This window comes from Opisthocomus hoazin, chromosome 12 (assembly GCF_030867145.1).
Source record: "Opisthocomus hoazin isolate bOpiHoa1 chromosome 12, bOpiHoa1.hap1, whole genome shotgun sequence".
Taxonomy (NCBI): Eukaryota; Metazoa; Chordata; class Aves; order Opisthocomiformes; family Opisthocomidae; genus Opisthocomus; species Opisthocomus hoazin.
In genome coordinates this window covers 16,463,533-16,474,899 of record NC_134425.1, presented here as the reverse complement: position 1 = coordinate 16,474,899, position 11,367 = coordinate 16,463,533, and the positions used below count along the sequence as shown (strand labels likewise).

The window sequence follows — 11,367 nt, the reverse complement described above, 5'->3', positions numbered from 1 at the left end:
AGCGGCGCGGGGCTTGGCCTTCCCCTTCCCCTCTGCCGGCACCATGCCGGAGCACGCCGTGAGCTCCCGGCTGCTCGTGGGCTGCCGGCACCGGCGTCACCCACCTCAGCGCCCAAACAAGGCTCAGGTGTGGCCGAAGGGGCCACAACCACTGCGCCGTGGGAAGCTTTTTAAGGCCCAGACACGGCACACGCGCAGCACTTCCCGTTGAACCGAACCCCAAGAAGCAGCCCGGATCATGCCGTCCTTGCTGGCCTGCAGAGTGACCTTCGGACAGCACGAAATCACGTCAGACCCCCGGCGTCACCCCGCAAACACCAGTTTCCGTGCAGTGAAAACGAGCCTGAGCACTGGCGGGGCTGTGAACCCACCAGCAATCGCCAGAGGGATTGCGTTGAGGTCGGAGGGGTAATCCTGATTTACCCCAGGGTCAACGTTCACGCAGGCGCCGGCGACTAAAGAAAGTTTGCGGCCCTCCGTCTCTGGTTTCGGTGAACCGGGGGGAATTGTTCAGCAGGGCGGTGGGGGTGACACGCTGGTCACACCTTCCGCTCTGCGCCATGCCCCCAGACCTGCGGCCGCAGAGCGAGACCTCGGCGAAGCAGACGGCGTCAGGGCAGGTATTTGTTTTCCTTCAGCACCAGGAGCTCTGGGTCGGCCTCCAGACCGCAGCACGCTGCTACCAACCGTCCAGACGCGTCCACCACCCTCAGACCCACACGTCCCTGGCTGCTGCAGGGCTGGGCAGCGAGGGCCCAGCTCTGTGGGGGCTCGGGACCCTCTGGCTCAGGGGGGTTGCCGGGGTTTGGGAACGCTCGGGTCAGGGAGGTCGCTGCTCCAGCCCTGGCTCAAGGCCGGCTCGGCGCAGGGTCCGGGTGAGGTTGCCCAGCGCATTCCCGTGGGTGGGTGGTTCTCCCAGCAAGGCTGGGGCAGGGGACGGGCAGCTCAGTCAGCTCTGCCCCCACCCCCAAGTCCCTGACACGGGGGAGAAAGACGGGGCTTGGGCTGGAGGCAGGCTCAGTGCTGCGGCCGCAGCTGCTCACTAGGTCCACGGGCCTGCCACGTCCCAGCCAAACACCGAGCCTGGGAACCCGGGTTTGACACCAGTACCTCCACAGCTTCACCCCGTCCCCGCCACCCCTGGGAGCCCTCTGGGCACTCCGATCAGGGAGAGCAACCAAGAGAGCAGCAGGCAAAGTCACGTCGTCCTTAACAGGGGACATTGGCAAGGGCGGCCTTGGACACCATGTTTGTCTTTCCTAGGAGCTGGGGACGCGGCTCTTGGTCCCTGCCCATGGTGTGGTGTCTTAGCGGGGACACGGAGCTCGGGCTGGGGGGCAAAGCCCTCCCGAGCCCGCCGAGGGCAGAGCCGGCTGGGAGCGCAGCCTCCGCTCCGGAGCGATTCCTCCGGAGCAATGGTGCTCATTGTGGGGAGGGATGCAGCACGGGAAGGGGCTCCGCTGGAATTCTGCATCCCCGTGGGGACGCGGAGGGTCTGTCAGACCGGGCGTAGGCTCAGTTCCATTTCTTCATGATTTTATTCCGTCGGCTCCCGAGGCAGCGATGCCCCGTGGCACGGCTCTTCCCCCGGGGAGCGGCTGATGAAACTGGCAGAGCACGGACGCGGTGCTGACGGATCAAACCCACTTCTCCCTGCCTGCCACATCGCTTCGCCGCGCGCCAAAACCCGCTCCTGGTGCAGCGGGGCCGCTCGCGCCGGTTGTCCTGGTGCCAGGTCACACCTGGGAGGCAGACGGGTGCGGGGAGAGGGCTCCGGAGCTGTGGCTCTGGGTTTCTGTGTTCAGGGGTTCTCGCTGTCGGTGAGTTATCGCCTCTCCCAGCACCCCCAGCACCGTTGGGCCCCGTGCAGCACCGTGTCCCTGTGATGGGGCCTCATGGGAACGGCTCCTGTGGGCCGAGCGAAGCCGGAGATCCCCCGGGCCCGGTCCGCGACGGGGGCTGGCCGGAGCGGGGCCACCGAGAGCCCGCCGGGCCTGGAGCAGGCCGCAGCAGGCCGGAGGGGCCGGCGGGCCGGGGTCTGAGGGGCAGCGCGGCAGAGCACCGGGCGCGGTGGCCGGGGGGGGGGGGGGGGGCTTGGCTCCGTGGCCGTGGGGGGGCCGGGGCGAGCGGGCGGCCATGGTGGCCCGGTGAGGCCGCGCCGCTGCCTGCAGCCCCGCTGCCCCGCAATGGCCACCATCTCCTCACGGCCCGCGGTCGCCATGGTGACGCTGCTCGGGGAGAGGGGGTGGCGCTAAAGCCCGCCCCTCGCCCAGCCCCCCCCAATCAGCCTCTCCGCTCCCCACCACCTCCCTCTCGTGGCGCCGCACTCGGGGCTCCGTCCCATTGGCCCACGTGTCAGCCCACCCGCCCATCTCCTCTAGCCACGGCCAATCGGCCGCAGCCACCGCGGCCCTGCGGCAGGGCGGGGCGCGGCGCGCGGCCATAAAAGCGCCGGGCGGGCGCGGTCGCGGCCCTGCAATGGAGGAGATGTGGGTGGTGGTGCGGAGCCCCATGCAGCGGCACCCCGAGCTGCGGCTCCGAGCCGCGCCCGCCTGGACCGTGCGCCGCCTCAAGGCCGAGCTCCGCCGCCTCATACCCGGCGCGCCGGTGAGTGCGGGGCCGCTTCGCGACGCGGCTCGGTCTCGGGGCCGGCCCCTGCTGAGCGCTGACCCGCTGGGGCTTGAGGGGACTGACCGGCCGGGCCGGCTCCTCCGCACCGCTGTTTGAGGGAAAAACCGGGTGTTTCAGGCCGGGCTGTGAAAGAGACGGCTCGTACCGCGTGCCCGGGGGGTGCTTTGCCCCCTCCTGCCGCTCTAGGCCTTGGCGCCCGTGGGCTTGCCCGTCGCGGTCCTTTCTCCCCCTGGTAGCTGGGTTCGGTGCGGGCAGCTCCCTCCGTGCTGCCACGCGTGGATGGGCTGCTGCCAGCGGGGTGCCGGGATCCCGCGGGCTGCCAGCGGGGTGCCGGGGTCCCGCGGGCTGCCAGCTGTGTCCCTTCATGCTTGGTGTGCACTGGGCAGAGCGAGTCATCCTGTCCTTCACTTGCTTTCTTCAAAGCCTGAAGAGGACCAAAAGCTGGTTTATTCTGGGAAGCTGCTGCTGGACCATCACTATCTGAAAGACTTGCTGCCAAAGGTATCAAAAAAGAAAAAAATCTTTTATGGTGTGCTGAAATATATCAAGAGGAGTGATAGTTGTTTAATGTGTCTTCTATTATGTTTTAGCACGGGGACTTGCATGCTCTGCATTTGGTGTACAACCTCAAGACTCCTGCAGATGTGCAAGAAACCAACGTGGAGGTACTTATGCTAAGTTAACAGATGTCTTCGGGTTGTGACTGAAAATGGGAAGCATTAACCGGCTATTTTAAAGTTCACCGACACCATGGCTTTCTCCTGCTAGTGCAATGGCAATATTGCATTGTGCTAATTTGGCTAGGAATATGAGAACATATGTGGATTAAGCTGGGTAAAAAATTGACTCTGCAGTTCATCAGTAAAGATTCTTGTGGCATCTGTTAAGAAATACCAGCCACTAAATCGAGCTGTACCACGATGCTCGGAGGAGAAACGCCTTCTGGTAAATTCAGTTTTATTGGGTAGTGTGGCCTGCATCCCAGGCTCCTCTGCACAGAGGCTGTGCTTGTGGGCAGGAGGCATGGTGGTTGAAGTGGAAGCAGTGATGGTCTGCATGTGGGGGTGTAGGGATGAAGGAAGGCTGCCAGGTGGAGACATTGGAACTGCTCTCCTGAATGCATCAGCCTGCCCTGAGGAAGGCGAAGAGCAGCCTTGGTGCTTGAACTGAGTACTTGCTGGTCTTACATGCAAAAGGCCCAAACTAGTTTTCACCTTCAAGTGGGTGTGGTAGGGTGTCTAGAGGTGTGTTTCTATTGCCTGTTACAGGCAATCTGAGCTTATCCTGCCCATGCCTGGTGGGTGCCAGATGTGCGCCAGCTTTGGTCTGGATGCTGTACAGATGTATTGCTACAGAACAGCTCCTGAATTCTGTGCACAGCAGTTTGTGTATGCACGTACAAATTTATGATAGCTAAAAAGCAAAACTCTTGAGTGTAGTTCCTTCTGTATGATCTAATTACGTTTTTATAACCAGATGCATGCAGACAGGTCCCATAAAAATGACTAAACACAGGTGTAGATCTGGTGAAAGTGAAGAGTACAGTCAAGTCCTTTTTAGGTGCCTGTCATTTTTAAAGGAGCTTTAAAATACTGATGGAAGTGCTTGTGGCATCATGCCCGAGAGCTGTGGCAGTGCCTAGAGGTGCCATGCAGGGCAAAGTGCGTGAGCTGCGTAGCAGTTGTAAAATGGGAGCGTATTCTGTGTGGTGTAGCCTTTTTGCATAAGGCTTGCACAATGTCCTGGATAAACCTCACAAACCACCTTGCTCTCCCTAGCTTAAAGCTGATCAGCCAAAGTTACTGTCAGAGGGAAGTCCAGAGCAGTCTGTGTCTTCCTCATGTGATGAAAGCCTGAGGGGCTCTTCTGATGGCCAGTCTTCAGCAGAAACCAGTATCAGGTAAATACAATTTTTATGTACATCACTAAGATTTTTAAAATGTTAGCTTTATGTTGGATGCCAGCTCCTCATGCCACATGTGCTGTCTTAAGCCCATAGAATATAGGCCAAAGGTGATGAGACTATACAAAAGCCTTAGTGGACATCGAAGCTAAAGGAAAATGCAGTGCTGTGTTAGTTGAAAATCTTCCCTTTATTTGAGTGGATAGAGATACCTTTAATACTCAAGAGGGAAGAATTAATTTTGAATTTGAATGCACAAAATGGCAGAATCTACTTGTGTTGTCCTGTAATAAATGACTCTTGCAGTTTGTCCAGTATTCGCTAACGAATGTGTTCAAATTTTGGCCAAGGCTGGAAACAACTCGGCATCCCTTCCAACGCGTGGCTCCTGGCTTCTCGGCTTACTCAACCTACGGCATGCTGCAGATGTCCTGGTTTCAGCAGGTGTACGCAAGACAGTATTACATGCAATAGTAAGTTTTCTGTCCAAAGCTACCAGCAGAAAGTAGAAACTGTAGTACAAGGAAGTAGAGAGCTTCTGGCAGTTGTTCCTTTCTTGGTGGTGGCTGGAAGGCCCTTTGTTGTTGTAACTTAGGCTGGATGGTGGGGGAGTGCCTCTTGCTGTCGCGTGGTGCTTGGCTCAGTGTTCAGGCCAGTGGTTTTGAGTCTTGCACACAGCAGATCTGTGACTGTTTTGATTGGGAGGATGGGTGTCTGTAGGGTGAATCTAATCCTGCTGATGGGCCTTAGCTCCTCACTGTTTTTTGACTGCTTAAAGTAGCACACTGACTGGAAATCAGTGACAGCGGTGAAGCTGAGGCTTGCAGCAGCCTTCCAGACTTCTAAGTTCCTCTGAAGATGTTTTTTTGTGAAGTACTGAAACTGTTCATGAAGTGGAAGGTGCTTGGTTTGACTTGCTGAAGTCACTATGCAGCTGTTGTCATGGGTAGAACTAAAACTTGTTTTTAACTCTTCTGTAGCCTCTAAATTTGATGCTTTCTATGTGCATGTGATCTGACTCTATATTTAGAGGGACAAATTTTCGGTGCCTGTGTGAAGTGTGAAAGGATTTGACTAAGCCTTATCCTGTACGTCACGTTCTCTGGTTTCAGCTTGGCTTCTACTGCAGCATCTGCTGACCCATCCCATGCACGACGTTCTCAGGAGATCCCAGTGACACCCCCGGCTCCTCTCCCAGACCCATATCCTGCACAAAATCAACCTGGAAACCAGAATGCTGCTGCCCAGGTTAACGCAGGGGCCAACCAGAACCTGCGGATGAATGCCCAAGGGGGTCCCCTTATGGAGGAAGAGGAGGGTGGCAACCGAGATTGGCTGGACTGGCTCTACTCAGCAACACTGTTCTATGTTTTTGTCAACATCATCTATTTCTACTCGAGTCTCAGCAGGTTCCTCCTGGTTATGGGTGGCACTGTGCTGATGTATCTGTAAGTGTATGGTGGTAATATTTACTGTTGTATTCAGAGATGTTTCAATGAGCTCCGTGCTGTGGTCAGCCTCGCGGCATTGGAGTTCCGTGTGACTTGTGTACCTGGAAAGGGTGAACTGCTCCTCTGTACTGGTATAACTCAGGATTTAGCAAAAATATAAGTGTAGCCTGTACCTGGATTAAATTAAGAATGGATGATGGTGAGTGATCTTACTGGTTTTTGTACTAATGCTTCTGGTGTGGCTGGCTTTCCTTTTTGGAAAACTGCTTGAAACCCGAGTACCTCTTGGTGTAAAGCCCTAGCAGCTCGGCAGTGTTGGAGCAGGCAGACCTGTGGGGTCAGTGCGGTGACTGGCAGGTGCTGCGGGGAAGCCAGGCTGTCAGGTCTGGGCAGAGGCTCACACCGGCTGTCGAAGCCATGTACGTGTGCGGGTTTTCCTACTGTGTTGCCTCTCCAGGGAGCAGACAGAGCTAAACTGAAAGTGGTGTCCTGAACTGCCTCCAAGCCTCTGGAGGAGGCGAAAACTTGGGATAAGTCACTCAGAAGCACAGTAAAGGTAACAGGCCCTCAGATAATGTGCTTGGGATGTCTTGTCTGAGAAGGATAATCTGTTCCCTCGAATTGTGATCACTGGTCAAAGAAGTGACACAGGCCTCTGAATTCCTGTTGGTAGGTCTAGGAGTTGAAACTGGAGCAGCTCAAATGATCAGCTCTTCCAACTTCTATGCAGACTTGGAGAGGGAAGGTTGATTGCTTCATCAGAAGTTCTTAAATTTTACTATTGATAATTCTAAACTGTAACTTTGAGCAGCTCATATTCTGTGTTAAGAGGTGCAGGTGGTGTGGAGATACAGACCTTCTAAAAAGGTCTATGTGGCCTGTTATCTTTTGGTAAAAGTGCTGTGTTTTGCAGGTTTTTTGTTGTGTGCTTTTGTAGGGTGAGTACAGAGGAGTTACCCAGGGGCATACACAGCATGGTAAACAGGCAGTGTGCTAGATAGACCTGGATGTAGTGCTGCTGGCTTTGAGTGTGAGCAGATGCCCAGCCTTCCGTTGCCTCATGGTGTGCTGTGAACAGGAGGCTTTGGAAGTGCTTACTGGGTCAGGGCAGAGAGCCCTTAATATGCCAAACACGCTGTCTGCAGTCCTGAGTGGTCAGATGCTACCTGAACTGTTGGTGTGACAGGAAGGAGTTGTGTTTAAGTGGTATTAATAACAATCTGGCCTTGCCCAGGCACCATGTTGGATGGCTTCCGTTTAGACGAAGACCTGTTCAACCCTTCCCAGGCAATGTTCCTCCTCAGGCTGCTGTGAACCAGGACCAGAACAATAACTTACAGGTATTGTCTTGCTAATTTTTTAAATCACGAGTATGAAATCCTCTGAAGCTTTACTTTCAGTTTACTAATTACATGTAGTAGCAGCAAAAACTTTTTTCTAAACTTTTTCAGAAACTATCTTCCACGGGGGAATAATTGCCAGCCTGAGTTCCCCTTTGGTGTAGCTGATTATTCTGTAGAACAGGGGATTTCAGGCTGTTACCTTTTAGTGGTTTGTGTCCTTTAGGGTGTTGCAGTGGAGAGAGTGGTCTGTCATGGGCTGAACAGGTTCCGTCACTGGAGACGGGGTTTAGGCTCGTACCTCAGTGGTAGGGTCTGAGTACGCAAGCGGTCAGTCTTGCGTTTCAAGCTGACATGGCTGGTTGATGCCAGTGGAAGTTCATTAGCTGTAAATACATACGTAGTTCACCAATTTGGTGCTTTGTGTCTGTCCTAAACAGTGTTCTTGGACACATGGCATGAGTTGGCCAGTAATACTAGCCTGCAGCTTGTTTTTTTTGACTTTTATGGTTGTCTGGGGATAGTTGCAAGCTTTTTATATTCTGACAGTGACACCTGGGTAACAAAACATGCTGTTCTACACCTGATTGTTCTAATGCATTTCTGAAATGATCTCATTTACCAAATACCCTTTATTTTGGCAGGGAGGAAATGCAGACAGAGCAGATGAATCGGAGGCATCTCCTGACGAGGGACAAGCTTTACAAGAGCTGCAGCAGGCTAACCCTTCGTTTATGAGCACGGCGTGGGTTTTTTTCAAGACTTTCTTTGCATCCCTCCTTCCAGAAGGGCCTGGAATGACCCGCAACTGACTTGCCACGAGTCCACTTGTCTGGAACTGCGATGGGCCTTGGTCTACCTGAGCAAATCGGATGCCAGCTCCAAATCAGGTGTTGAGAGCGGATGGCACTTCCTCTGGCTGTCACTGACCCAGCAAACGAAGCTGCAAAAAGCCTTAAATCATTACAGCCTAGAGACTGAGATGCTTGCCCTCGTTCCGAATAACTTTGTTCTGTAGCATTTGTGAGGTACCTATGTAGAGGCTTGGTGTTGAAAGCTTGTGTGCTAAATGCACAGGCTTGAGCAGGTGTGGGAAAACGTTAGAGAAGCAAATTGCTTCTGTGCAATGTGATTCCTGTTGGAATGTTTCAAATGCTATTTAAATTACACTGAGTGTAGGATCTCAAAAAAAAATTTGCTAGATACGCATTAGCAGGTTTTTAGGAAGGATCTATTGTTAAATTGCTTCAACAATAGTTTAAATTTCCTGTGTAAATATTTTCCTATGAAGGATGTATGGTGCAATTTCCTTGTTGGATGAAGTAGAGGGCTATAAGACAGTGACCTCTTGGTAAGCAGTTACCTTGGTGGAGTTGCAGGCTAGATTTCACGTTGCCACATTCAGATAGTTTAAGCTTGATGCTTAATTTTCTGCCCTGCCAAATCATGGGAGAAGATGTGTGTTCAGCTCTAGCAAGAATTTATGCAAGACGTAAACTTCTTCACTGCTTTTGGATGCAAAGTTAAAGCAGTCTGATGCCTATATTCAACTTTGCATTCTCACTCCAGAGCAACTCTTGTATTACTTCATTGTGTTCCCTTTAATTTCTGATATGGTGAAGGGATTTGACACCAATAAAATTTGCAGGCATTGATATCCATACTTGTGTACACCGTACAGCAATTGGAAGACTGCCTGTGCAAAGCACAGGATTTGCTCTCACCTTGGTTGTGTTGCAAAATCATAAATGAGTTGGGATGTGAGGGGGGGAAAAAACGCTTGCAGAGCCTTAAGCTTGGATCCTTGCTTAACTGTATTCCTCAGCAACCTTTAGCGTTTCAGGTGCTTTAGCTAGTTTGTAGCTTGTGTTTGCTTACTGAAAACTGCTGGCACAAAGGCTGTGGACACCCTGAAGCAGGGAATTCTGCAGGTGTTGGAAAGCTTGGAATCTAACCCCGCCCCCCCTCCCCAGCCCAGTCTGTGACTCCGCGTGACAGCCAAACTGGTGATGCTTGGTCTTGCCCCTTCATATCAGACTGTTGGCCGTGGTTTGTTGGTGTTACCTGCAGTAGCAAGTTTAATCTTAATGATGTGGTTTGGGCTTTGAACAATGATTTCCTTTCCAGGCATCTCACCCTGAGTAGTTTTTCTGCTATGTCTTCAATTTGTTGGAGACTTGGGGAGGGTGGGTGGGACAGAGCGGTAACAGTTAGCGGTTAAGTCTTCTGTAAGTACTTATATGAAATAATTTGAGAGGAGGTAAGTTTTGCTACTTTGGGTATATTCTGCATAAGCCTTTGAGCATGTTCTTGGTGTTAGTATCCCCTCTTTCTTCCCTCGCTAGTGGTAAGTCTGCCTGTGCTCGGCACTGCATTTTGAGTGATGCGTTTTTTTCTTCAGGGTGTATCTAACTGTCACTTGGGTGTCTCTGCAAAGTGCCTGAATCACCTGTGCCTGGGCCCAGTCTCTGGAGGAGAGGGTATATCTTGGCAGCTAGAAATAAACTGGTTTGCGGTTTAGGCAACAAGCACTGAGTGCTGGATTACTTGTGAAATGCCTTCTCTGAGAACTTGCCAGAGACAGCAAAACATGTTGTAGTCTTGAGGGTTTTGCTACTCCTGCAAGCTGGCAGGTAGGTTTAAAATTAGCTGGAAAACTAATTAAGTGTAGCTAATGTCACAGGAGGGATGTAGCGAGGCTTCTCGGCCTTAGAGAATGTTAGCTTAAGGGCTTAGTGCAATGTGTGCCTTCACAATCAGGGTGGAGAGAAGCTGTGGCTACAGCAGAGGACAGTGGGCAAATAATGTGAAAGGAAATACTGTGTAGTTGTGCAGAGACAGCTGCTGGTGCACCCGGGCAGGAGCACCACGAGGTGGGAGCTGTGCTTGGCCAAGGGCTCCGGGCACTGGTGACTCTGAGCCTGCCTGGTGTTAGGTGGAGCTGGGTTACTGATGCCTGGCTGGCAAGGACCTTGGCTGCTGTGGTAGCATCAGCCCTGTGCTGGGTGATGGTCAGGTGGGGATGGCAGAGGTGTGGGAGCAGTGGAAGGAACTGAGGTGGCTCAGCCTGGAGGAAGGGTGGTGTGAATGTTAAGGTATGTCAGTAGTGATGGCAAGGAAGGTGCTGTAGCCTGTATGCCAGCTGTGGGTGAGGCAGTATGGGCCTTGAATTAGTTGAGGGGATTCAGGCTGGAAATCAGGAAAAAAAAAAACCTTGAAACTTCCAGAGCAAGGCTGCTGAAAGAGCATAGGAATCCCAGAGAGCTTTTCTGGGAATAGCATGACCCTGTGCTGGGACCAAAGTGCTGAAGTTGCAGAGAACAGAAGGGGCGAGGAGGCTACAGGTTTAGGAAGCTGGGGTTGCCTTGGCTTATGCTTCAAGCTGTGTGATTCTGCTAGTTTAAATCCTCATGCTTGCAAGCATAGCTGTATGCAGATGCACTAGTGCAGCACAGCTGCAGCTAATGTGTTGTGGTTCAGCCATGGTGTGCTGTGCAGGGCTTCTCTGAAAGCAGCTGTGTTGTGCAGGGTGGCAAGGTGAGCAGCAGAGTAAAACCAGCTTCTCTGCTGCTTCGTCTCCTGAAATGCTCTGGCAGCTTCTAGTTGAGAGCAGGTCTCTGTCCTTGCTGGAAAACAACTGTTGAGGGAGAAATGTACTGGCTGTTTTATCTCAGCCATTTCACTGCAGAAACTTCTAGCAGGCTGCTTATTGAAGGAGTCATTGAAGTCCTGTTTGTCACCAAGGGTGTGCTCCTGTTAACTCATGGAATGTAAATCTCCTGAGAATGAGGTTGTTGCTGAGCAGATAAGCTGGGTGGTGGGGTGCTGGCTTCCCCTTTTCTCCAAAGAGCCGTTTCCCTTGTGCACATGCTCGTTGTCCCTGTTCTCAGCAGCCAGGGACATCCCAATGGCTGTTGATGTTAGTCTCCCTTGGGTTCCTGCTGTGATCTGTGTCTAGCTGTGGGATCTGTAGAGCTGTGTGTCCAAACTGTCTCTCCTTGGAGAGGTCAGGCCAGCTGGAGGACATCCCAAGGTGACTGAC

At 52.9% G+C, this 11,367-nt stretch overlaps 1 protein-coding gene across 1 annotated transcript; it reads left to right on the top strand.

Moving 5' to 3' along the window:
* The first annotated feature begins 2,453 nt into the window (after window positions 1–2,453).
* Window positions 2,454–9,398, top strand: HERPUD1 (homocysteine inducible ER protein with ubiquitin like domain 1). Its single transcript, XM_075434045.1, has 8 exons — window positions 2,454–2,607; window positions 3,055–3,132; window positions 3,222–3,296; window positions 4,410–4,531; window positions 4,885–5,007; window positions 5,647–5,982; window positions 7,220–7,325; window positions 7,970–9,398. The coding sequence occupies exons 1-8, from the start codon at window positions 2,479–2,481 to the stop codon at window positions 8,135–8,137; spliced, it is 1,137 nt and encodes a 378-aa protein (XP_075290160.1). The 5' UTR covers window positions 2,454–2,478; the 3' UTR covers window positions 8,138–9,398.
* Window positions 9,399–11,367: the final 1,969 nt, after the last annotated feature.

What these genes read in the sequence shown, in the direction of transcription:
- HERPUD1 (XM_075434045.1), top strand. Translation starts at nt 2,479, where the DNA reads ATGGAGGAGATGTGGGTGGTGGTGCGGAGCCCCATGCAGCGGCACCCC. An exon ending in TGAAAGACTTGCTGCCAAAG is followed by an intron (nt 3,133 to 3,221) that starts GTATCAAAAAAG and finishes ATTATGTTTTAG; the next exon opens with CACGGGGACTTGCATGCTCT. An exon ending in ACCAGAACAATAACTTACAG is followed by an intron (nt 7,326 to 7,969) that starts GTATTGTCTTGC and finishes TTATTTTGGCAG; the next exon opens with GGAGGAAATGCAGACAGAGC.